The following is a 27,273-nucleotide window of genomic DNA, read 5'->3' as shown; positions in this document are numbered from 1 at the left end:
CAGATCAGATACCCTGTGCGGTTTGACGCCCGCAAAAGAGCATTTACAGACTGAGGCATCAGCGCATGTGATCTGTGTCCTCCCCTTCAGCAGGCCTACTTATCCGGCATTGTTATCAATGGGAGCCCAGCTGCAGCCCGCCTCATTCATTCAAGCTGCAGCCCGCCTCATTCATTCCAGCTAGAGCGCGGGTGGGTCACGTTATTGGAGTGGCACTGCAATGGGATGCAGGGTTTAGTCTGTAGAGCCCCTGAACATACACTATGGGAGACAATCAGCACATTGAGGCGGCTCTCAGCCCCGGTGTGCCACTGAATGGGAGACGGGTGGCATTGTTTTCACACAGCGCTGGCTGGCTCATCCCTCCACAGCGAACAGGCTTCGTCTCAAGTTGAGGGAGAATGTCTTCCCCTCATTGTGGACCCTGACGAGGCTGGGGGATATGTTTGAATAAGCACCACGACACATTGTCTTCTCACTGTCTAATATTCACATAGCACGGCTGCCCATTATGCAGATAGACTAGGGTGAGCAAATGGACATTGTGCAAATAGGAGGACATTCATAATATCTATGAAGTGGAGGAAGAGGAGGAACATACCAAGAAGATATTGGAATAGCTGTAGAAATGAATCAACCTTGGCTCTCTTTTAGGGTCATTATGATTGATATGAAATCTCCACTCAGAGCCATAAGTCTAAGATTATAATTTTGTGAAATTCAAAGATATTTATAACATTTCATTGCTCTGTCATAGAAGATGATGAAATCCTACTCCTGGCTTCAGTGGTATAAAACGAATCTCTGAGGAGCTGTTAAGGTTTCTTCCAGTGCATTTCCTATGCAGAAATAACTATGCTACCCTTTCAGTGAAAAAAGGAGGGCTCATCAATTTATTGACACATGGACACACTGAGCTGGACAGCACAAATACGTTTATATTTCTAAATGTTTCTCTTGTTCTAAGCCATTTTACACCATCCTGTGGAGACAGAACAGAGGAGGTCCAAATTCACACCATAAATTGAAACATATGATGCTGTCAAAGCAAAAATAAAACATCATCCAAACACAGGGCACTGTAGTTTAGGTGTTGCATTCTACACCAAATTAATTCAAATATTTGTGGAAAAGTCAAATATTCACAGTGGAATATGAGATTGAGTGCATTTCTAAAGTGAACATTTGCCCAAAATCCACATTCAGTAGGCTAAGTTTCCATCAAACCCACAAATCGGGTCCTGACCACAGTAAAAGACAGGTTTGAAATTCTCACAGGAAAATCATAACCTTGCAGATATTACAAGTCAAACAACAAAACATGATGTATGACTATAACCTGGTGAATGATCGAGTTACATTGTTAGACAGTGTACCGAGAGTATCATTTGAATCAGAATGCACACACAAGGCAAGAACAGCTAAATAGACACAATGAAAACAGTGAGGAGCTTTAGCGCCACCATGTGGATAGAAATGCCAATTGTCTCTAGATTTTCCACCCATTCATTCATAAGTGTACAATGATAATTATTTGGAGGTTATTCTGAACTAGTATCCACGAGAACAAGCTATAAAAACAAATCTATAAGTGTACCCTTTACATTTCAGCCACCCAGCACTGTGTGTCTTTTGTCTGGACAGAAGGGTTTCAAATGAGTTCCAGATGCATTTTGTAGGGCTCCCTCACTCCCTGCAACTAAAATGTCTCTCATGGGAGTGCAGAGACTGAAATAACACACAGACACAATGACAGTCTGGGGAGATCTTGTACATGAAACGTTTAGTAGGTTTTTACAACCAAAAAAGAACAATAGTGAATTGACAAATCAAAAATACTAGTGGTGTATGACCTATGTGATTATATTGATCTCTTGTTGATATTTAATATCCTTAATGAACAATTTGAATCTATGGAAGGAAGTGGAAAGATATTTCTTTCATTAATATGGTATGAGAACATCTTAAATCCTAACGGAACTACCAGTACAAGTCATTCCATAATTGATCATGCATAGATGAGATACATGTGTACTGACATAAAACCCACAAAGTAATCTCCATTATGTTTAACATGAAAACACTTTATTCATCATGTCGTATATCATTTCATTGAAAACAAATCGATAAAAAGGAACCGTTACAGTTTGAAACTCTTATCACTTTCTACATGAACTTTCACTTGAACCAGGACCGATATTGAATGGTTTATAGATATATCCATATTGTTTCTTTCCCTAACTTAAATCATGAGATTATTATCATAACATTCTATACAACATTTAAATAGAAACACAAAAATCACAAGTCTACATTAGTTTCCTGCTACTGAGATGGGTGGTTTAATGTAATGTGTTGTAGCATACTAGCATGCACTGTGACTAGGCAAAATGAAAATATAGCTCAACTGGACATCAACATCACTGAGGAGAGAAGTGAAATCTCATTGACTGTGTAACTTGAAAACAAAGGTCTATTCTAAAAGCCTTGCATTGCGCATCACATTGGTCATCCCTTCATTATGAGCTCGTATAGAATACAGAACCATCAACTCCTAGAAAGTGCATGACACATTTCAGAGCTAATAGGTCTAACTCTTGAGGAGATACAATAATAACACAATAATATTAGTCTTAATATTAGTCTATTTTCAAATCTGGAAAAAGGGCTACAATCTTTTATTACAGTCATAACAATAGGAAAGACTTGGATAGATGAGCATTTACATAGCACTTCAATTACACTATCGAACAGGTACCTTATGTTATTGGTTCTGAATAAATACACAAAGGCATAAATAAATACATACACCAAGCACTGTTTTGATTTTCCTCAAACACACGCAAACACGCGTAAATACACACACACACACACACACACACACACACACACACACACACACACACACACACACACACACACACACCACACTCACACTCACACCCAGCCAACATAATTTGAGCGCAATTCCTTTGTCTGCCAAATGTATGAATTCAATGAAATGGAGTGTTCAAAACTTCTTCAGGATTGGTGGACCCCCTGCGGGATGATTGAGCTAATGTAGGCTAATGCGATTAGCATGAGGTTGTAAGTAACAAGAACATTTCCCAGGACATAGACATATCTGATATTGGCAGAAAGCTTAATTCTTGTTAATCTAACTGCACTGTCCAATTTACAGTAGCTATTACAGTGAAAGAATACCATGCTATTGTTTGAGGAGAGTACACAGTTTTGAACATGAAACGTTATTAATAAACAAATTAGGCACATTTGGGCAGTCTTGATACAACATTTTGAATGGAAATGCAATGGTTCCTTGGATCAGTCTAATACTTTGCGCACACACTGCTGCCATCTAGTGGCCAGAATCTAGATCGCACCTGGGCTGGAATAATACATTATGGCCTTTCTCTTGCATTTCAAAGATGGTACAAAAAAAAATACCCCCATTTTTTTTCCTTTGTATTATCTTTTACCAGATCTAATGTGTTATATTCTCCTACATTCCTTTAACATTTACACAAACTTCAAAGTGTTTCCTTTCAAATGGTACCAAGAATATGCACATCCTTGCTTCAGGGCCTGAGCTACAGGTAGTTAGATTTTGGCATGTCATTTTAGGCAAAAATGGAAAAAAGTGGCCAATTCTTAAGAGGTTTTAATCTGATCTGAGAATTCTCTTTCATTCAGTGTGAGGAAAATGAGATGTATAATGTATATTTGCTTCTCACAGTTGACATCAGTCAAACTCAAACACATCAAACACAGCATCAAAGGTAAACACTGGTAGCTATTGTCTCCTGCAGCATTCACAAGACACCTTTCAAAACATTTTGAACATCTCAATTGCTTTTCTTTCTCTGCAAGTCACCAATTAATTCCAAAAGTATTGTAAGAGCATGAGGAAAACAGTTATTCACCTTCAATTTGAATCCCTGTGTGTCCTTTCTCTTTCCCCTTGTACATCAAAAGCTTGGAAAGCTTTCAGCGCTCATTCACATGTTCTCCTTAACTCTCTCACAGGCAGATCTAAGTAGTTACATTTAATAGTTAAACTGTCTATTAAATAAGCCTTAAGAAATTGCAGTGTCAAGTATAAAATGATAGGTACAAGAAGGTGGTGACAACTTGATCTCGAAGCTCTTAGTGAGGTTTAACAATGGACAGCATGAATCTACGAAATCAGTATTGTACACAGAGACAAGCACAACAGGCTAACATCTGATGGGCAGACTCGCTAGAGAAAGATGGGACAAACCTGTTGTGAAGAGATGGTGCCATGCATGTATAGAAAATCTGGTGTGTGTGTAGGTGTGTTTCTGTTCTCCATCTTTTACTGAGGGAGGTTTTACGAAATGGTTACCCCAGAAAGCAGTGATCCTATCCCATTGGTCCCCTAGAGAGATGTCTTGTTGATGTCAACCTTGACTGGCAGTGGTCCTGCCTCCTCGCTCTCCTCTGGTTGGTCGATGGCTACAGCAATCACAGGGGTCAGATAGTAGGGGTTGACCTTCTGGACGTCATCAAGAAACTCCTTGTCTCCGTTGATGCTCAGCTGGAAAAAGGAATTTGTTATTCATTCAAATCGATAGACATTTCCCCATTGTCTCTAGGAGTAATTCCTGCACAGGTAAACACATGTCAATTAAGATAACACCTGAGTGAGTTAACAATTAAAGATGCCGTCCGGGATCTTAAGCACTAACATATCATAAAAACATTTTTTTTTGCAAGACAACATACAGTGACAAGAAAAAGTAGGTGAACCCTTTAGAATTATCTGGATTTCTGCATAAATTGGTCATAAAATTTGATCTGATCTTCATCTGTCACAACAACAGACAAACACAGTCTGCGTAAACTAATAACACACAAATTATTGTGTTTTTCTTGTCTATATTGAATACATCATTTAAACATTTACAGTGTACGTAGGTTGGGAAAAGTATGTGAACCCCCAGGCTAATGACCTCTCCAAAAGCTATTTGGAGTCAGAAGTCAGCTAACCTGGAGTCCAATCAATGAGACGAGATTGGAGATGTTGGTTAAAGCTGCCTTGCCCTAGAAAAAAAACTCACAAAATTCGAGTTTGCTATTCACAAGAAGCATTGCCTGATGTGAACCATGACTTGAACAAAAGAGATCTCAGAAGACCTAAGATTAAGAATTGTTGACTTGCATAAAGCTGAAAAGGGTTACAAAAGTATCTCTAAAAGCCTTGATGTTCATCAGTCCACAGTAAGACAAATTGTCTAGAAATGGAGAAAGTTCAGCACTGTTGCTACTCTCCCTAGGAGTGGCCGTCCTGCAAAGATGACTGCAAGAGCACAGTGCAGAATGCTCAATGAGGTTAAGAAGAATCCTAGAGTGTCAGCTAAAGACTTACAGAAATCTCTGGAACATGCTAACATCTCTATTGACGAGTCTATGATTCGTAAAACACTAAACAAGAATGGTGTTCATGGGAGGACACTACGGAAGAAGCTACTGCTGTACAAAAAAAACATTGCTGCACGTCTGAAGTATGCAAAAGAGCATCTGGATGTTCCACAGCGCTACTGGCAAAATATTCTGTGGACAGATTAAACTAAAGTTGAGTTGTTTGGAAGGAACACACAACACTATGTTTGGAGAGAAAAAGGCACAGCACACCAATATTAAAACCTCATCCCAGCTGTAAAGTATGGTGGAGGGAGCATCATGGTTTGGAGCTGCTTTGCTGCCTCAGAGCCTGGACAGCTTGCGGTCATCAACGGAAAAATGTATTCCCAAGTTTAGCAAGATATTTTGCAGGAGAATGTAAGGCTATCTGTCCGCCAATTGAAGCTCAACAGAAGTCGGGTGATTCAACAGGACAACGACCCAAAACACAGAAGTAAATCAACAGAATGGCTTCAACAGAAGAAAATATGCCTTCTGGAGTGGCCCAGTCAGAGTTCTGACCTCAACCCGATTGAGATGCTATGGCATGAACTCAAGAGAGCTGTTCACACCAGGCATCCCAAGAATATTGCTGAACTGAAACAGTTTTGTAAAGAGGAATGGTCAAAAAATCCTCCTGACCATTGTGCAGGTCTGATCTGCAACTACAGAAAACGTTTGGTTGAGGTTATTGCTGCTAAAGGAGGGTCAACCAATTATTAAATCCAAGGGTTCACATACTTTTCCCACCCTGCACTATGAATGTTTACACGGTGTGTTCAATAAAGACACGAAAACGTATAATTGTTTGTGTGTTATTAGTTTAAGCAGACTGTGTTTGTCTATTGTTGTGACTTAGATGAAAATCAGATAAAGTTTTATGACCAATGTGTTTACCTGTGTTTTGATGTGCTGTTCTGGTGCAGTGACAAGGCTGGCACAGCTCAGCCACAACATCACCATGATGGACAGGAAGAGACAGGCAGCCAATATCCAACGAGGCAGTCCAGAGCGCCTGAGAGAAAGGGGAGGATTAGGTAATGATACAGGCAATACAACTCAGAGGACCTCTAAATCAGAGGGCCCAAATGGGTTGATATGGACAGATGACTATTCTTGTTCAATATCTCTTCACCTTGACATGCATCCCAGGAAGTCATGTTCAGCGGTTGGGTCTTCCGTATGTTGCTGGACAGCTGGGTGCTTGCCCTTGCCTCCCGCCTTGGCTGCTACCTTCTCCCCATGTCCTTTCACACCTGCACAGAGGTCAATACTAATGAGCAACAGACTTTATGAGGAAGTGTAACAAATGTAACCTAATTTCACCCCTCTGGAGATCAATAAAGCATAATCAATTCAATGTAATCCTCCTTTAATGCATTGTATACTATATGTTCTACAACAGGGGTCCCCAACTACATTCAGCCGCGGGCCCATTTTTCTTCAGCAGATGATCCGGGGGCCGGAACATCATTTTCAAATGTGCAAGAAGCACAAACGGATATAGTATTTGACAAAAACATTATAATTTCAAACGTTGTTTACATTGGGATACGATCACGTCTCTATTTCGGCATGGAAATACTTGAGAACAAATTTCCAAAATTAAAATAACTTGGAGCTGATTTCCTGGTGTTTTGACAGTCTTTTATGTCCAGCAATGAAAAACGAGTTATGTTTTGTTTTTGCAAATTAAACAAATAAATTCACCCCCGGGCCAAATTCGGTCCACAGGCCACAAGTTGGGGAACCCTGTCCTACAGGTCTTATGATGTTTTGTACATTATGGGTGTCAGTGTGTGACAGAGCTGCATGCCACCATGGGGTCTCACCATGGGGTCTCTGTGTGTGGGAGTGAATCTGCGGCCAGGGCTTGTCTGCCACATTGGAGCGGGGAGCCTGCAGCTCCGGCAAAGTGTACTCAATCTCCGGCTGGCTCTGGGAGGAACAACAAACAAAGTCAATTCAGGAACTAGAAATTACATGCAGTAATTTCACTGAGAAAGAGACAGAAAATGATCTGTTTAACACAGTGAGGTTAAACCATAATGAAGGCTGGACTAACAATGCTCAATGAACAACTAAACGATAGAGAGAAATAGACATACCTGCAGACTTAGGTATAGAGAATACTGCCAAATTAACTCAAACAAAAAGAGGACTTGCTCATTATAGGAGAACATTGTATTTTCACATAATGTGTTCTGTTGCAAGCCAGGCACTGTATACCTCAGCCATCTGTAAAATGAAGACAGAAGGACTTCCAAACAGTACAAAAATGTAATCACCTATTCACACCTTATAATAGCAGTTCAGGTGTAGATTCTAATGAGCAGATTGTATGGATTGTTCTTTGGCACACCAGTGGAGTTTTAAATCAGCATTTCTTTCTCTCTTACTTCATTAAAGGACACCCTTGTTGCCCATTGCGGAGTCTGTCCAATTGGCTCAAGAGCGCCACCATTTACCCTCTCTGAAGGGAGTGAAAAGACCACTTGACTGGAGAAAGTGTCTGAAAAGAGGCCTTAAAAACAGTGTCCTACAGTACGTGAGCGAACGTGCATCACTTGTGTGAAGACAGACTTAATCCCTGTGTGTATACACACTCACACACACACACACACACAGCTCTCTCGGCAGAGGCATTATTGTGCCTTTCATTATGGGGACAGTGTTTCTGGCTTACCCTGGAGAACTCATTAAAATAGGATTTTGGTTACCCTCTACTGAACCTTTCCCAACAACAAGACGGAGGCAGCATCAGCGCTCGGCGCTCTCAGCAGCAGGAGGACCGCAAGGGGATCGATGTATGCGTCGGCGGAGTGATGTTCTTTTCTTCTAAACGGACGAAGCAGGCGTTTAGCTCGTCCAGGAGCAAAGCGTCAGTGTCTGGCCTTCCCTTTATAATCCGGGATTGTCTGGAGTCCCTGCCACATACGTCTCGTATCTGAGCCGTGGAATGGCGACCCCACTTTGTTCCTGTACTGCCGTTTTGCCTCTTTGATTGCCTTACAGAGGTCGTAGCTGGTCTGCACTTCCATGTTCCCAGTCACCTTGCCATGGTTAAATGCGGTGATTCACACTTTCAGTTTTGTGTGAATTCTGCCATCTATCCACGTTTTTTGGTTTTGATAAATTCTAATCGCCACAGTGGGAACAACATCCTCTATGCAATTCCTGATAAATCCAGTTACCGAGTCAGTGTATAGATGGGTTAGCTGACAAAGTCATGAAAACGATGCGCACTTTCAATGGGGGAAAAGTTGTTTTCTGGATGACCAGATAGCTAGCAACAATGACAATAAACTGCCATGTGGGGAATCGCAAGTGACTCATTTCAGCTAGTTCCATCTTGTTTTGAGGTGTTTTGACTGATTTCATGTCAGTGCTAATATGTCAAAAACCCACTAGCTCGCTAATCAACAACTGTAACGATGTATTTGAGACAACAAGTGCTCATTGTGCAAATGTCTTTATGTTTTCAATAAACATTGGAGACAAAAAAAGTTACTGAACAAAAATAGAAACACAACATGCAACAATTTAAAAGATTTTACTGAGTTAAAGTTCATGTAAGGAAATCAGTCAATTGAAATAAATTCATTAGGTCCTAATCTATAGATTTCACATGACTGGGAATACAGATATGCACCTGTTGGTCACAGACGCCTTAAAACAAATGTAGGGGCGTGGATCAGAAAACCAGTCAGTGTGACATATCTCCTTCACATAGAGTTGATCAGGCTGTTGTGGAATTTGGAACGTTGTCCCACTCCTCTTCAATGGCTGTACGAAGTTGCTGGATACTGGCGGGAACTGGAACACACTGTCATACACATCCATCCAGAGCATCCCAAACATGATGAATGGGTGACATTTCTGGTGAGTATGCAGGCCATGGAAGAACTAGGACATGTTCAGCTTCCAGGAATTGTGTACAGATCCTTGCGACATGGGGCAGTGCATTATCATGCTAAAACATGAGGTGATGGCGGCAGATGAATGGCACGACAATGGGCCTCAGGATCTTGTCATGGTCTCTCTGTGCATTAATATTGCCATAGATAAAATGCAATTGTGTTCATTGTCCGTAGCTTATGCCTGCCCATACCATAACCCCACCACCACCATGGGGCACTGTTCACAACGTTCACATCAGCAAACTGCTCACCCACACTACGCCATACGCCATCTGCCTGGTACAGTTGAAACCGGGATTCATCCGTGAAGAACACACTATTCCAGCGTGCCAGTGGCCATCGAAGGTGAGCATTTGCCCACTAAAGTCAATTACAAAGCCGACCTGCTGTCAGGTCAAGACCCTGGTGTGGATGCTGAGCACGCAGATGAGCTTCCCTGAAACAGTGTCTGACAGTTTGTGCAGAAATACTTCAGTTGTGCAAACGTTTCATCAGCTGTCAGGGTGGCTGGTCTCAGACGATCCCGCAGGTGAAGAACCCGGATGTGGAGGTTCTAGGCTGGCGTTGTTACACGTGGTCTGCGGTTGTGAGGCCGGTAGGACGTACTGCCAAATTCTGTAAAACGACGTTGGAGGTGGCTTATGGAAAATAAATGAACATTCGATTCTCTAGACGTTCCTGCAGTCAGAATGCCAATTGCACGCTCCCTCAAAACTTGAGACATCTGTGGCATTGTGTTGTGTGACAAAACTGCACATTTTAGAGTGGCCTTTTACTGTCCCCAGCACAAGGTGGACCTGTGTAATGATCATGCTGTTTAATCAGCTTCTTGATATGCCACACCTGTCAGGTGGATGGATTATCTTGGCAAAGGAGAAATGCTCACTAACAGGGAAGTAAACAAATTTGTGCACAAAATGTGAAAGAAATAAGCTTTTTGTGCATATGGAAATGTTCTGGGATATTTTATTTAAGCTCATGAAAATGGTACCAACACTTTACATGTTGTGTTTCTATTTTTGTTCAGTGTAGTTTACATGTTGTCAACAATCTAAGCCAAAGACGTCTGTTTTGCCCCATAGTTGCATACGCGTCTCCGTTGATACTATTCTCAGAGGCGACCTGGAACATTTCCCAGTCCGCATGATGAAAACAATCTTGAAGCATAGAATCCAATTGGTCAGACCAACGTTAAACAGTCTTTACCACAGGAGCTTCCTGTTTAAGTTTCTGCCTATAGGTGGGGAGGAGCAGAATGGAGACGTGATCTGTTTTGCCGAAGGAAAGGCGGGGGAGGGCAATGATCCAGTAAGGCTGCCGGCCCAGAAGGCATCCCAAGCCGTGTCCTCAGAGCATGTGCAGACCAGCTGGCTGAAGTGTTTACGGACATATTCAATCTCTCCATATCCCAGCCTGTTGTCCCCACTTACTTAAAGATGTTCACCATTGTTCCTGTACCCAAGAAAGCAAAGGTAACTGAACTAAATGACTATCGCCCCGTAGAACTCACTTCTGTCATCATGAAGTGCTTTGAGAGGCTAGTTAAGGACGATATAATCTCCACCTTACCTGACACCCTAGACCCACTACAATTCGCATATCGCTCCAACAGACCCGCAGACAACACAGTCACTATTGCATTGCACTGCCCTATGTAAGAATGCTGTTCATCAACTACAGCTCAGCTTTCAAAGCCATAGTGCCCTCCCAGCTCATCATTAATCTCAGGGCCCTTGGTCTGAATCCCTCCCTGTGCAACTGGGTCCTGGACTTCCTGACGGACTGACCCCAAGTGGTGTAGGTAGGTAACAACACCTCCACCACACTGATCCTCGACACGGGGGCCCCACAGGGGTGCGTGCTGCTCAGCCCCCTCCTATACTACCTGTTCACCCATGACTGCGTGGCCATGCACGTCTCCAACTCAATCATCAAGTTTGCTGACCAGACTGGTCACAAGAAAGAACCGTCGATTTCGGATGTTTGAAAAGGTTCTGAGGACGTCAATATATGGCTCCCCCCCACCCCAAAACAATGATGGCAGAGCACTAGGCTCAGAGCCAGAGTGCGCTGCTTAGATGATTGCGCCACAGCAGTTTACAATTCTCTAGCAAGCAGGGAGAGTACATGATGTTTTAAGTCTTCCCCAAACCATAGCCCTAACCTTAACCACTCGGAATTAATACCTACACTTAACCCTTTGAGTTGTTTCTGTTTTAACCCCGTAACCACGCAGAATTAACACTGTAACCACGCTGAATTAAAGGGTAAAAAGAAATCGCCGTTCCTCCAATTACGGCAAATTCCTAAGTGAAGCTATAAGATCAGGTTGTGGTGACGACAACAGTGGCAGACCTGATTGTAGCTCCCTCCAGTAACCACGAGCACAAGTGTTCCTTGATTTTAACTGCCGGTTTTATTCTGTAGTTTTAGTCAGAATTATCACCTTTCTGTGAGAACTATAAAGTAAATGAAAATACAGTTAAGCACACTCTTACAACTTTCTTGTCTTATGAGTGACTTATTAGCTTGATATGACTGAAGTGCTTACATACATAAAAACAGTTTAGCCGGAGATATAACAGTATCAGATTAAACACATGAATAAAGGAAAAATACATTGGCTGCTTATTACAGAAGAGAGGAAATAAAACACTTCACACTTCTTATTCCTGGCATGAATTCACACTTCATATTTAAATTATTACAACGTTACCATCCTAACATACACGTTTCAACCGTTACGAACTACACCGAAGACACGAAAAACCTAGCTAACACAGTGTGGAATTGCCTTCACTCCAAAAGTGTGTTGCTACGATAATAATCCCTGTTACAACAGTTCTTAGCCACGTAGTTCCGCTTGTCTTACCATTTCCCCCGCATAGCGAACACAGAAACAATTCAAACAAAAACAACGACATAGACAGACAGGTTAACTGTCAGTAACACTGACTACCAACAACGGTGAGACAGCCTACTGGGAGGAGGTGAGAGCCCTGGTGAAGTGGTGCCAGGAAAATAACTTCTCCCGCAACGTCAATAAAACGAAGGAGCTGATTGTGGACTACAGGAGACAGCAGAGAGAGCACATCCCCATCCACATCGATGGGACCACAGTGGAGACGGTCAAAAGCTTCAAGTTCCTAGGAGTGCACATCACTGACAACCTGAAATGATCCCTTCAGACAGCGTGGTGAAGAAGGCGCAACAACTCCTCTTCAATCTCAGGAGGCTGAAGAAATTTGTCTTGGACCCTAAAACCTCAAACTTCTACAGATGCACCATTGAGAGCATCCTGTTGGGCTGTATCACCGCCTGGTACAGCAATTGCACCATCCACATTCGTAGGGCTCTCCACCTCTATATCAGGTATCAGAGGAAGGCCCAAAAAATTGCCAAAGACCCCAGCCACCCAAGTATAGACTGTTCACTTTGCTACCGTCTGGCAAACAGGCTCCGAGACAGCTCCGAGACTGGCTCCCTGTATATAGCTCCACGGTGATCTGGTACAGGTACTCCCTGTATATAGCTCCACATTGATCTGGTACTGGTACTCCCTGTATATAGCTCCACAGTGATCTGGTACTGGTACTCCCTGTATATAGCTCCACATTGATCTGGTACAGGTACTCCATGTATATAGCTCCACATTGATCTGGTACTGGTACTCCCTGTATATAGCTCCACATTGATCCGGTACTGGTACTCCCTGTATACAGCTCCACATTGATCTGGTACAGGTACTCCCTGTATATAACTCCATATTGATCTGGTACTCCCTGTATATAGCTCCACATTGATCTGGTACAGGTACTCCCTGTATATAGCTTCACAGTGATATGGTACTGGTGCTCCCTGTATATAGCTCCACGGTGATCTGGTACAGGTACTCCCTGTATATAGCTCCACATTGATCTGGTACTGGTACTCCGTGTATATAGCTCCACAGTGATCTGGTACTGGTACTCCCTGTATATAACTCCACATTGATCTGGTACTGGTACTCCCTGTATATAGCTCCACATTGATCTGGTACTGGTACTCCCTGTATATAGCTCCACATTGATCTGGTACTGGTACTCCCTGTATATAGCTCCACAGTGATCTGGTACTGGTACTCCCTGTATATAACTCCACATTGATCTGGTACAGGTACTCCCTGTACATAGCTCCACAGTGATATGGTACTGGTACTCCCTCTATATAGCTCCACAGTGATCTGGTACTGGTACCACAGCTTATTTTCCACCATAATTTGCAAATAAATTCATTAAAAATCCTACAATGTGAAAAATCCTCTTTGGCCCTGTCCGGGGGTATCAGCGGATGGGGCCACAGTGTCTTCTGATCCCTCCTGTCTCAGCATCCAGTATTTATGCTGCAGTAGTTTATGTGTCGGGGGGCTAGGGTCAGTCTGTTACATCTGGAGTATTTCTCTTGTCTTATCCGGTGTCCTGTGTGAATTTAAATATGCTCTCTCTAATTCTCTCTTTCTCTCTTTCTGTCTTTCTCTCGGAGAACCTGAGCCCTAGGACCATGCCTCAGGACTACCTGGTATGATGACTCCTTGCTGTCCCCAGTCCACCTGGCCGTGCTGCTGCTCCAGTTTCAACTGTTCTGCCTGCGGCTATGGAACCCTGACCTGTTCACCGGACGTGCTTGTTGCACCCTCGACAACTACTATGATTATTATTATTTGACCATGCTGGTCATTTATGAACATTTTAACATCTTGACCATGTTCTCTTATAATATCCACCCTGCACAGCCAGAAGAGGACTGGCCACCCCTCATAGCCTGGTTCCTCTCTAGGTTTCTTCCTAGGTTTTTGGCCTTTCTAGGGAGTTTTTCCTAGGGAGTTTTTCCTAGCCACCGTGCTTCTTTCACATGCATTGCTTGCTGTTTGGGGTTTTAGGCTGTGTTTCTGTACAGCACTTTGAGATATCAGCTGATGTACGAAGGGCTATATAAATAGATTTGATTTGATTTGATTTATATAGCTCCACATTGATCTGGTACTGGTACTCCCTGTATATAGCTCCACATTGATCTGGTACAGGTACTCCCTGTATATAGCTCCACATTGATCTGGTACTGGTACTCCCTGTATATAGCTCCACATTGATCTGGTACAGGTACTCCCTGTATATAGCTCCATTCTTGTGTATTTTATTTTATTCCATTCTTGTGTTACTATTATTATTTTTAAACTCTGCATCGTTGGGAAGGGCACATAAGCAAGCATTTCAGGGTAAAGTCTACACCACTTGTATTCGGTGCATGTGACAAGAAAAATTTAATTTGATTTAATTTGACACTTTCTGCCCTCCAGGACATCTACAGCAGCTGGTGTCACAGGAAGGCCAAGAAGATTATCAAGGACCTCAGGCACCCGAGCCACGGCCTGTTCACCCTGCTACCGTCTAGAAGGCGGATACAGTACAGGTGCATCAAAGCTGGAACCGAGAGACTGAGAACCAGTTTCTATCTCCAGGCCATCAGACTGTTAAACAGTCACCACTAGTGGCCTCCACCCAGTACCCTGCCCTGAACCTTAGTCACTGTTCTAGTCGGCTACCACCCGGTACCCTGCCCTGAACCTTAGTCACTGTTACTAGCCGGCTACCACCCAGTACCCTTCCCTGAACCTTAGTCACTGTTCTAGTCGGCTACCACCCGGTACTCTACCCTGAACCTTAGTCACTGTTCTAGTCGGCTACCACCCGGTACCCTGCCCTGAACCTTAGTCACTGTTCTAGTCGGCTACCACCCGGTACCCTGCCCTGAACCATAGTCACTGTTCTAGTCGGCTACCACCCGGTACCCTGCCCTGAACCTTAGTCACTGTTACTAGTCGGCTACCACCCAGTACCCTGCCCTGAACCTTAGTCACTGTTCTAGTCGGCTAACACCCGGTACTCTACCCTGAACCTTAGTCACTGTTCTAGTCGGCTACCACCCGGTACCCTGCCCTGAACCTTAGTCACTGTTCTAGTCGGCTGCCACCCGGTACTCTACCCTGCACCTTAGAGACTGCTGCCCTATGTACATAGTCATTGAACACTGGTCACTTTAATAATGTTTACATACTGTTTCACCCACTTTATATGAATACACTGTATTCTAGTCATGGCTCATCCTATACAACATATTTTTGTATTTTTCTGGATTATATGTGTATTGTTGTTTTTATTGCTAGGTATTACTGCACTGTTGGAGCTAGAAACACAAGCATTTGCTGCACCTGCGATAACATCTGCAAATCTTTATACGGCACCAATAAACTTTTATTTAATTTTATTTGTATTGGAGTTAAGAGGAGACTCTTTGCTGGTGAGGGATTCTGACATATCAGCTGATCAATAGAACTAGCCTTTAAGAAGTTGGAATGTCTCACTGTAGCACCAAAACAAATAAGCAAAGTATCTGATCAGCCTATCCTCTCTTCATTGATGGAAAATAGATCAGATTTAATGACATAAGTCAATAGTTATGAAAACAGAAAAGAAAAATTACCAGTCAGTATTTGACTAGTCTACAGGTCAATGAAATTGAGTTCATTAGACTCAAAACACATCTCAAACAAAAAAGAGAAAACGAAACAAGCAGAAAATAAATTGGCCCGATGTAGTTCTTTAACTGAGATGACATGCAGTGAGTATGTCATCCTTTTTGCCATCAGAACAGCCTAAATTCGTTGGGGCATGGTGTCGAAAGCATTCTGCAGGGATGGATGGTGGCCCATGCTTCCCACAGTTATGTCAAGTTAGCTGGATGTCCTTTGGGTGGTGGATCATTCTTGATACCATGGGAAACTGTTGAGCGTGAAAAACCCAGCAGCGTTGCAGTTCTTGACACAAACCGTTGCGCCTCGCACCTACTACCATACCCCGTTCAAAGGCACTTCCCATGTTTTCTTTTAACCTTTTTTGTCTTGCCCATTCACCCTCTGAATGGCACACATACACAATCCATGTCTCAATTGTCCCCAGACTTAAAAATCCTTCTTTAACCTGTCTCCTCCCCTTCATCTATACTGATTGAAGTGGATTTAACAAGTGACATCAATAAAGGATCATATCTTTCACCTGAATTCACCTGGTCAGTCTATGTCATGGAAAGACCAGGTGTTGCTAATGTTTTGTACACTCAGTGTATGTGGTAGACAATAAGGCTTGGTCTTACAAAAGGTCATAGATATTCAGACAAAACTATTGTTATTTTCAAAGTCATTTCACAACCAGTTTTATCTGTTGGATCCAGATGTAACATTGGGAGGAAAGGCAACAGGAAGAGAAGAGTGAACATCTAAGGATGTTAGTAGTTATTGGCTGTCGACTGGGGAGATCTTGCCATCAGTAAAAGTAGGCCTGCCTCCTGATATACATCTGTCATGCATTATGGCACAGAATGTCAAAGGTGCTCTGGTTATAGAGACACAGAAAGCAACAGGGAGGAGGGATCATTTTCCAAATGAACTATCTCCCTTCCCTTATTTGGTATTTTTGGGTTATTTGGGGTCACTTTCTTTTTAGGAAGGGGGATTTCATATATGTACATATCTCCCTGTTTCCTTCAAAGGGGGACCCTGCATAGTGTGCATATTGGACATGGAAAGAATTTAAACAAGACTCCAACCCCATTTCCAAACAAGCGCTCTTCCCCAATCAGTGATGAGAGGGCCACGTCGGCTGTGTTTACTCCCGCTCAGCCCAGAGGAAACCACTTGATTCTCCCTGATTACCTTGGAGGAGCACTCCTGAAACACTCGGAGGCTGGGATGGCATGAATAAGTGTGATTAAGAAGGAGGCTGCCACTTAACCCACGTCAAATGTGGGCAGGAGAGGTATGGATGTTCCCAGAGCTGGAACTCAGCCCAATCTCTGAGAGACAGCTAAAGGGAGCTGAGGAAGGGAGAATCTGACGCTTGTGGGACTGGGACTCAGACCACCTCCCTCAGACACAGGTGGCTTGCCTGGAGCAATCAGAGAAGCTGCTCTTATCACAGTTGCATCCAAATGCACAAACTTTTTGGAAATATGAGTGTTTATCCCACATTGATATAGAACCCAGATGGTCTTTGTGTGCTATGTTAGCCCTCGGAGCTAAATCCTAAAAGTAATGGACCAGGTATCAATCTCCAGACGTTTGTGTGACTCAATACCACATTAGCCCTGTATGCTAAAGCCTAGATAACTCTTGGAAATAGAGCGTTGTTTTGGGTATCACCTCAGCAAAATACACCTACATTTGCTGCTTAGTGAAGTAAAAGTCATATTTTTTCAAATGACTGATTAACCTAAGGAGAGCACAAGTAATTCCACTGTGAACTATTTCAAATAGAAATCCCTTTGCCCAAATAAACTTCTTATACTGAACATTGCATCAAGCGCCATTCATTCCACAAGGTGGCTCTCACACTAACTCTTAAACTCAGAGGAACTTGATAATCAATTTGTTTGGTCCGATTCACTTCAGCTCCAGTAGTGCACTGTGTTGCCTTGTATGGCCCTCTTTGGGAACTTACTAAAACTGCTACATAACGTGGATAAACTGCTACCACAGTGGGTCTCTTAACTTTTTCCTGTATGTTTTGTATCACGCCTAAGGCTACGAGTCACCATGGTTCTCCTAACTGAGTCCATACACCCTGACTTCCTACCCAGCCCTCTGCTCTGCAGAACCCACTCATTCTGAACATCTGCAGTAGTGATTAGTATTGCAGCGGTGGCTTGGCTTCTCTTTCAGCTGTCCCTCAGCCTTAGTGTTTTTTTGTTTCTTTACCCCCAGTCAATCTGTCAAGAGGGTGGCAGTCAGCCAGATGCCCACTAAACGCAGGCGTGTGGCAGCCAGCTCAGAGCCTGTGATGCCCACTAAACACACGCATCCACCCATCACCCCTAAGGCTAAAGAAAAATAATCACGAAGACTGTTGTTTTCATCATTTCATGTTGTCTCACCACGTCTCTTTTTATGGATTTACAGATCTCTGTTGTACTTCTATATTCAGCCAGCCTGTCTTGACTTAGCCATCACCGATAAAGTAAATATGTAGAGTACTGATCCCACACCCTTTCCCCCTAATGTCTGAGGCAAGTTCACCTTTGTAGCCCCCGAAGTTTGAGTTACAGCTGTACCCTGGAGTGAAAGACACTCCCAAAACTAATCACAGCGCCCCTAAGAGTCACTGAGTTCTGTGAAACTTGAGTCCTGTCTGCCGCACTCTGACAGTGTCTTACCTGGAAGACGAGCACCTTGCCGTCGTCGGCCTGCAGGTAGAAGGTCCAAGTAGAGGAGATGAAGCTCTGAGCAGAGCTGACTATGTCGTTACACCAGCTGGACACGGTGTCCATGACGGAGGGGGGCATGGGACGGTGGGCCATGGCCTTCAACTGCAGGTAATAAAAGGTGGAACTGTTGAGTTTAGGTGAATTTATTTAATATGGCAAAGTCATGTGAAGTGAGAGTGTGAAGGTGTGTGGGGGGCAAAGGGGAGCGTGTAAAAGTGGATGTGAAAGAGAGAGTGGAAATCCAACGCACATTCCTCGTCGTTTGAGGGGTGCAAAATCCACTTGTCACTTAAATCTCGCTAGATTTATTACTTTAATTTTATTATTGAGACTTCATACTCTTGTTTGTGCCTGTCGCTTTTTCCCGTTAACCTTACGACCGTGTAAATGTTTGTAATGACCTATCAAACACACCACAGTAATGGCTGAAATGGGCTCAGTGGAATACATTGTCTTTCCGTTGAATCTATAAGAACGCTAAAGCTTGGCCTGGGATTTAACGTACCGTCTCAACACTTACATTTCAAGAAAGAGAAGATCACTTTATTTTGATGAGTGCTCATTTTTTGTGAAATTTTAAAAAGTAATAATTTAACACAGTTGAAATGTTTACAAATTAGATGCAATGAAATAAAAAGCAATTTCCAAAAATGAACACACAGATTATAGTGATATTATGTCTGATCTTGCAAACAATGTAACGTATGTTTAGATACAGTGCATTCGAATGAATTCAGACCCCTTGACTTTATCCACATTTTGTTATAGACAATTCTAAAATGTATTAAATAAAAACAATTATCATCAAACTACACACAATACGCCATAATGACAAAGCAAAAACAGGTTTTGAGAAATGTTTGCTTATTTAAAAAACAGAAATACCTTATTTACATAACTATTCAGACCATTTGCTATGAGACTCTAAATTGAGCTCAGGTGCATCCTGCTTCCATTGATCATCCTTGAGATGTTTCTACAACTTGATTGGAGTTCACCTGTGGTAAATTCAATTGATTGGAAATGATTTGGAAAGGCACACACCTGTCTATATACAGTTGTGTAAAGTATTTAAGAACAAATACTTTAAAGTACTACTTAAGTAGCTTTTTTGGGATATCTGTACAATACTTTACTATTTATATTTTTGACAACTTTTACTTTTACTTCACTACATCCTAAAGAAAATCATGCACTTTTTACTCCATACATTTTCCCTGACACACAAAAGTACGCATTACATTTTGAATGATTAGCAGGACAGAAAAGTGGTCCAATTCAAGCACTTATCAAGAGAGCATCGCTGGTCATCCCTACTGCATTTGATCTGGTGGACTCACTAAACACACATGCTTAGTTTGTAAATGATGTCTGAGTGTTGGAGTGTGCCCCTGGCTATAAGTACATTTAAAAAACAAGAAAATTGTGCAGTCTGGTTTAGAGGTCAACCGATTAATCGGAATGGCCGATTAATTAGGGCCAATTTCAAGTTTTCATAACAATCGGACATCGGTATTTTTGGACACCGATTTGGCCGATTATTATTTACTTTTTTTACACCTTTATTTAACTAGGCAAGTCAGTTAAGAACACATTCTTATTTTCAATGACGGCCTAGGAAAGGTGGGTTAACTGCCTTGTTCAGGGGCAGAACGACAGATTTTTACCTTGTCAGCTCGGGGATTCAATCTTGCAACCTTACGGTTAACTAGTCCAACGCTCTAACCACCTGCCTTACATTGCACTCCACAAGGAGCCTGCCTGTTACGCGAATGCAGTAAGAAGCCAAGGTAAGTTGCTAGCTAGCATTAAACTTATCTTATAAAAAACAATCAATCAATCATAATCACTAGTTAACTACACATGGTTGATGACATTACTAGTTTATCTAGCGTGTCCTGCGTTGCATATAATCGATGCGGTGCGCATTCGTGAAAAAGGACTGTCGTTGCTCCAACGTGTACCTAACCATAAACATCAATGCCTTTCTTAAAATTAATACAAAAGTATATATATTTTAAACCTGCATATTTAGTTAATATTGCCTGCTAACATGAATTTCTTTTAACTAGGAAAATTGTGTCACTTCTCTTGCAACAGAGTAAGGGTATATGCAGCAGTTTGGGCCGCCTGGCTCATTGCGAACTGTGTGAAGACTATTTCTTCCTAACAAAGACAGCCAACTTTGCCAAACGGGGGATGAGTTAACAAAAGCGCATTTGCGAAAAAAGCACAATCGTTGCATGACTGTACCTAACCATAAACATCAATGCCTTTCTTAAAATCAATACACAGAAGTATATATTTTTAAACCTGCATATTTAGCTAAAAGAAATCCAGGTTAGCAGGCAATATTAACCAGGTGAAATTGTGTCACTTCTCTTGCGGTCATTGCACGCAGAGTCAGGGTATATGCAACAGTTTGGGCCGCCTGGCTCGTTGCGAACTCATTTGCCAGAATTTTACGTAATTATGACATAACATTGAAGGTTGTGCAATGTAACAGGAATATTTAGACTTATGGATGCCACCCGTTAGATAAAATACGGAACGGTTCCGTATTTCACTGAAAGAATAAACGTTTTGTTTTCGAGATGATAGTTTCCGGATTCGACCATATTAATGATCTAAGGCTCGTATTTCTGTGTGTTATTATGTTATAATTAAGTCTATGATTTGATAGAGCAGTCTGACTGAGCGATGGTAGGCACCAGCACGCTCGTAAGCATTCATTCAAACAGCACTTTCGTGCGTTTTGCCAGCAGCTCTTCGCAATGCTTTAAGCATTGCGCTGTTTATGACTTCAAGCCTATCAACTCCCAAGATTAGGCTGGTGTAACCGATGTGAAATGGCTAGCTAGTTAGCGGGGTGCGCGCTAATTGCGTTTCAAACGTCACTCGCTCTGAGACTTGGAGTAGTTGTTCCCCTTGCTCTGCATGGTTAGGGTGCTTCGAGGGTGGCTGTTGTCGATGTGTTCCTGGTTCAAGCCCAGGTAGGAGCGAGGAGAGGGACAGAAGCTATACTGTTACACTGGCAATACTAAAGTGCCTATAAGAACATCAATAGTCAAAGGTATATGAAATACAAATCGTATAGAGAGAAATAGTCCTATAATTCCTATAGTAACTACAACCTAAAACTTCTTACCTGGCAATATTGAAGACTCATGTCAAAAGGAAACCACCAGCTTTCATATGTTCTCATGTTCTGAGCAAGGAACTTAAACGTTAGCTTTCTAACATGGCACATATTGCACTTTTACTTTCTTCTCAACACTTTGTTTTTGCATTATTTAAACCAAATTGAACATGTTTCATTATTTATTTGAGGCTAAATTGATTTTATTGATGTATTATATTAAGTTAAAATAAGTGTTCATTCAGTATTGTTGTAATTGTCATTATTACAAATAAAGAAATAAAAACCGGCCGATTAATCGGTATCGGCTTTTTTTTGGGGCCCCCCAATAATCGGTATCGGCGTTGAAAAATCATAATCGGTCGACCTCTAGTCTGGTTTGCTTAATCTAAGGAATTTGAAATGATTTATACTCTTACTTTTACTTTTGATACTTAAGTACATTTTAGCAATTACGTTGACTTTTGATACTTAAGTACATTTAAAACCAAATACTTTTAGACTTTTACTCAAATAGCATTTTACTGGTTGACTTTCATTTTTACTTGAGTCATTTTCTATTAACTATATTTACATTTACTCAAGTATGACAATTGGGTACTTTTTCCACCATTGTCTATATAAGGTCCCACATTTGACAGTGCATGTCAGAGCAAAAACCAAGCCATGAGGTCGATGGAATTGTCCGTAGAGCACCGAGACAGTATTCTGTTGAGGCACAGATCTGGGAAAGGGTACAAAAAAATGTCTGCAGCATTGAAGGTCCTCAAGAACACAGTGGCTTCCATCATTCTTTAATGGAAGAAGTTTGGAACCACCAAGACTCTTCCTAGAGCTGGCCGCCAGGCCAAACTGAGCAATCTGGGGAGAAGGGCCTTTGTCAGGGAGGTGACCAAGAACCCGATGGTCACTCTGACAGAGCTCCATAGTTCCTCTGTGGAGATGGGAGAACCTTCTAGAAGGACAACCATCTCTGCAGCACTCCACCAATCAGGCCTTTCTGGTAGAGTGGCCATGAAGGCACGCTTGGAGTTTGCCAAAAGGCACCTAAAGACTCTCAGACCATGAGAAACAAGATTCTCTGGTCTGATGAAACCAAATTGAACTCTTTGGTCTGAATGCCAAGTGTCACATCTGGAGGAAACCTGGCACCATCCCTTAGGTGAAGCATGGTGGTGGCAGCATCATGCTGTGGGGATGTTTTTCAGCGGAAGGGACTGGGAGACTAGTCAGGATCGAGGCAGATCCTTGATGAAAACCTGCTCCATAGTGCTCAGAACCTCAGACTGGGGCGAAGGTTCACCTTCCAACAGGACAATGACCCTAAGCACACAGCCAAGACAACGCAGAAGTGATTTCGGGGACAAGTCTCTGAATGTCCTTGCGTGGCCCAGCCAGTTCCCGGACTTGAACTCAATCAAACATCTCTGGAGAGACCTGAAAATAGTTGTGCAGTGACGCTCCCCATCCAACCTGACAGAGCTTGAGAGGATCTGCAGAGAACAATGGGAGAAACTCCCCAAATACAGGTATGCGAAGCTTGTAGCATCACACCCAAGAAGACTCGAGGTTGTAATCGCTGCCAAAGGTGCTTCAACAAAGTACTGAGTAAAGGGTTTGAACACTTATGTAAATGTGATATTTCTGGGGGGGTTTCAACTGTGGGACCTTACATAGACAGCTGTGTGCCTTTCCAAATCATGCCCAATCAATTGAATTTGAACTCCAATCAAGTTGTAAAAACATCTGAAGGATGATCAATGGAAACAATACGCACCTGAGCTCAATTTCGAATCACATAGCAAAGGGTCTGAATACTTATGTAAATAAGGTATTTCAGTTTTTTCTTTTTAATAAATATGCAAACATTTCTCAAAACCTGTTCGAGCTATCAATTTTAAGATTTGTTGGTATTTTGGTCCATTATTAATATTAGTATTTTCAAAAAGTAAACACAAAAATGTCAAAATCTTGATGAAAATGTATATCATCATTTTTATGAATTTTAACCACTTTAAAATGGACATAAATCAATAATGAGACATCGCCACATTTGCATATTTTGATTCAATATTTCTGAAACATTTTAATATAAAAACGTATATTATTTGTGTCTACATTCAACTGGTAAAAGTTGATTGTGATATGATTAAGATTTTTTTTTTATCCCTATTAGTGTGTGGTACATGGCCTTAAAACCTTATAACAATTTTGATGACTGTTGCTAGTGTGAATGTATGAGGGTGTATACGGGTGTGTGTGTGTGTGTGTGTGTGTGTGTGTGTGTGTGTGTGTGTGTGTGTGTGTGTGTGTGTGTGTGTGTGTGTGTGTGTGTGTGTGTGTGTGTGTGTGTGTGTGTGTGTTTTACTGAATTCCTACGGAGTGACCATGCTCACCTTCCTCCTCTTGATCTCAGGTTCAGAGGGCTGGCTGGCACAGCCGGTGCTGCATGCCTCCTGCTCCAGCAGCTTGCTGTAAGCTTCCTGGCAGGCTACAGAGAAAGAGAGGCGGAGAGAGATAGAGAGAGAGCGAGAGAGGGGGAGAGAAATGGGAGGGCACAGGAGAGAAAGGACAGAGAGACAAGATAAACAGATAGGGGGGAGAAAATACAGCATCTGTCATTGCATCCCTATTCACCCCTCCCTACAGTCATCCATATCAGAACATTTGGGCAACTGCTGCCTGGACCAAGGAGGATAGCAGATCACAGCATGTTCAACAAACAAGCACAGCTTCAGTTGAGCCACACACAAACACATGACTTTTGAACTTTTACTATTGAAAAGCGATATCCTAAGTATAACTACAGTATAGTACACACACAAAGTGTTGAAAAAAAGGAGTTGGTCTGATGTTCAAATGTGATGTGATGTCAGCAGCCTCCCCCGTTGGTTAAGGAACATTAGAGGAACAATGTGCCATGTGCCATGTCATATCTGACCTGCACCACCTATTGAAATGTGCCTTATAAGTAAATCAGGTGTTAAATGAGGTGAAAATGAGACTGGAGGAGGACTTTAATGTAATTTGGCCCTGGCACAGGCACATGAAACGCCTACTAACAAATTAAGCGTGCTTTCTGGCTTTGAAGCACAGCTTGGGATAGTTCTCTGCAAAGATAAAACCCAGGGTCAAAGTCATGTAACAGTACTATAACAACATCTTGAAGTGGATCACAGGTAGGACCTCTGCTCTTAGTGATAGGCTGCCCTGTAGTATCTACCTGGCTTCATTGAGACCCCACCCTGTGAGTCAGGCTGCCTTACCTCCTTGACACTCCTCTCTGCTGGTGTTGAAGCCGGCATTTCCATTCACAAACTGACAGATGGAGTAAAGACGGCAACCACGGTGACAGGCATTCAAAATGGAGTCCTTCAGGATCAAAATAAAAACATAGGAGCTAAATATGCTATGACCACAGAAAATGTTACATTGTCCATGACAATGTACTTTAAGCAAATGTATAACTTGATAGAGGGATTTCAATTGGATTTCAATTTTTCTAATAGATATGTCAAATGAGTTAAGGTGTTATAGGCACAAGTTGAGACACAAGATGAACTGAGAAATGTGGTTGTCTCACCGAAGCTATGAATGCACTAACTCTAAGTTGCTCTGGATAAGAGTGTCTGCTAAATAACTAAATGTAAATGTAAAATATTGCAAATGCCTGGGAATGTTGTGATGAGTGAAGAATTACAATCACTTGCTCACAGTTTTCTCCAAGCCTGGTTCTAATACAGAAGAACTAAACAGCGTCCCCAAGCGACTGACACGGGAACGTGATAGACAAAGAGATCCCCATGTTCCGACGACCCCTGTCCGACGATTTACTTTACTGGCGTATTTACAGTATCATGCGTATAATCGTTTCAATGAACTGCTTTATTCCGTGTTCATTGTGTGTCTAGCGGGACATTATTCTGGCCAAGGATTTACGGTTCCTTTGTATAGGTATTTATTTGCTTACTCCACAGTGGCAATTACAGTCCCATCATTAATAAAATAAACTCTCAACATCTGTTCAAGCACTATTTGTCACGACGGTTCTAATCGGTTCCAATAATATGCGCACATCAAAGGCATACATTAGGGCCTATAGGCTGGTGCAGTGTTCTGACAACAGGTATTCCGCATAGTTCATGGTGATCCATTTTGCTGCTCTGCTCTGCTCCGCCCTGCATGATGTCTGAGCCACACCTGGGCAGAGCTGAGGCGATGAGTAGGTGGGAAAATAACAGCCTTGCCGAGAGACAGACACTAATACATTACTAAGCTACAATTATTTTTCACATGTTACATAATTTAAGATGTTTTAAACATGGATATTGTAATCATTTAGCTATTATTTACATATCCTGCATATTGTGGTTCATGGACAAATACATATTTCAGCTCACAATGAGGCAACCAGGAAACCATGCAAGTGCAATAGACTCTATTAGAGAATAGGCTACCATCTGCTTGGTCCGGTGCCCTCAAAGCGATTTTATGACTTGATTTAATATGAACATCCAGGCATTATCTAATGAATAGACATTGTGTAAATAAATCCTGATGAAGTAGGTGGAGTAGCCAGGCTATATGGATAGTGGAGGACCAGAGCTGTGAGAATGCGTCATAAAACGATCATTTCGGCCTAATTGTCCAAGATAATTTCCACTCACTTCTTGAAATAAAGATAGGTAGCGTTGCGTACTGATGTCGCGATATTAGGATAAGCATTCCAATTAGTAAAATGATGGGCCTTCGTTACGGATTGACCATATTACATTTACAAGAGATTGTCACAATTTAAAGATTAAAGGGACATCTATCGATATTCGATATACCGTATTCAATTTCGTATACAGTCGTCGAAATGTAAGCACTTACTATGGCAGTTATTCAAGCACGAACATATACTTTTCTGTCACATTTATATTTAACCTAATATATTCTGCTTTTCTGCTATGCATGAATTATGTATGTAGCCTATAGTTTCCAAGTATCACTTACTTTAGCTGGGCTTTTGTTTTTGACGGTGATCTGGCATTGCTTTTTGCAGTAATTGATGTCGCCTAGTTGATTGTCAAATAGATCAGAAGACGCAGCTGCCAGCCCCGCCAGAAGCAGCGAGACGACGGCGGAGACACCGCACACCCTGCAGCCGAACTGAAGCATTTTAAAGCCGGATTTGATCACCACAGTCTGGGCGAACACTGGCGCTTTTAGTGTACTCTGAGCTTCTCAGATGGATGACGCTTCAACCCGATTTCTATCTGCTTCGGTAATATTGTGCTATGGTTTTGTGGTGTCGTCACTCCAAAAACCATCACGCTCACGCTGCTGCGCGCCCCCTCTTTGTGCGCTCTGCACTCCACAGTGCAAATTCACTGCAGTGCATAGGCCCACTGCTAGAATTCATACATTGCATGATGGAATGTCTACATCATGGGAAAATAAAATAGACAGTAGCCTATTTTCACTTAGATATAGTCTATCTGTTATTTAACC

The 27,273-nt window shown here is 42.2% G+C and overlaps 1 protein-coding gene across 1 annotated transcript; it reads right to left on the bottom strand.

Moving 5' to 3' along the window:
* Positions 1-2,063: 2,063 nt before the first annotated feature.
* LOC106584423 (transmembrane protein 59) lies at positions 2,064-27,142 on the bottom strand. Its single transcript, XM_014169742.2, has 8 exons — positions 26,776-27,142; positions 25,044-25,149; positions 24,174-24,268; positions 18,588-18,740; positions 7,257-7,362; positions 6,560-6,680; positions 6,322-6,439; positions 2,064-4,558 (listed from the first exon to the last, which is right to left on the bottom strand). Exons 1-8 carry the CDS (start codon positions 26,938-26,940, stop codon positions 4,400-4,402), a joined length of 1,023 nt encoding a protein of 340 aa, XP_014025217.1. The 5' UTR covers positions 26,941-27,142; the 3' UTR covers positions 2,064-4,399.
* Between the last annotated feature and the right edge of the window lie 131 nt (positions 27,143-27,273).

This window comes from Salmo salar, chromosome ssa23 (genome assembly GCF_905237065.1).
Source record: "Salmo salar chromosome ssa23, Ssal_v3.1, whole genome shotgun sequence".
NCBI classification, from domain to species: Eukaryota; Metazoa; Chordata; class Actinopteri; order Salmoniformes; family Salmonidae; genus Salmo; species Salmo salar.
The sequence above is the reverse complement of the archived record's forward strand: the minus strand, read 5'-3'. Positions and strand labels throughout refer to the sequence as shown.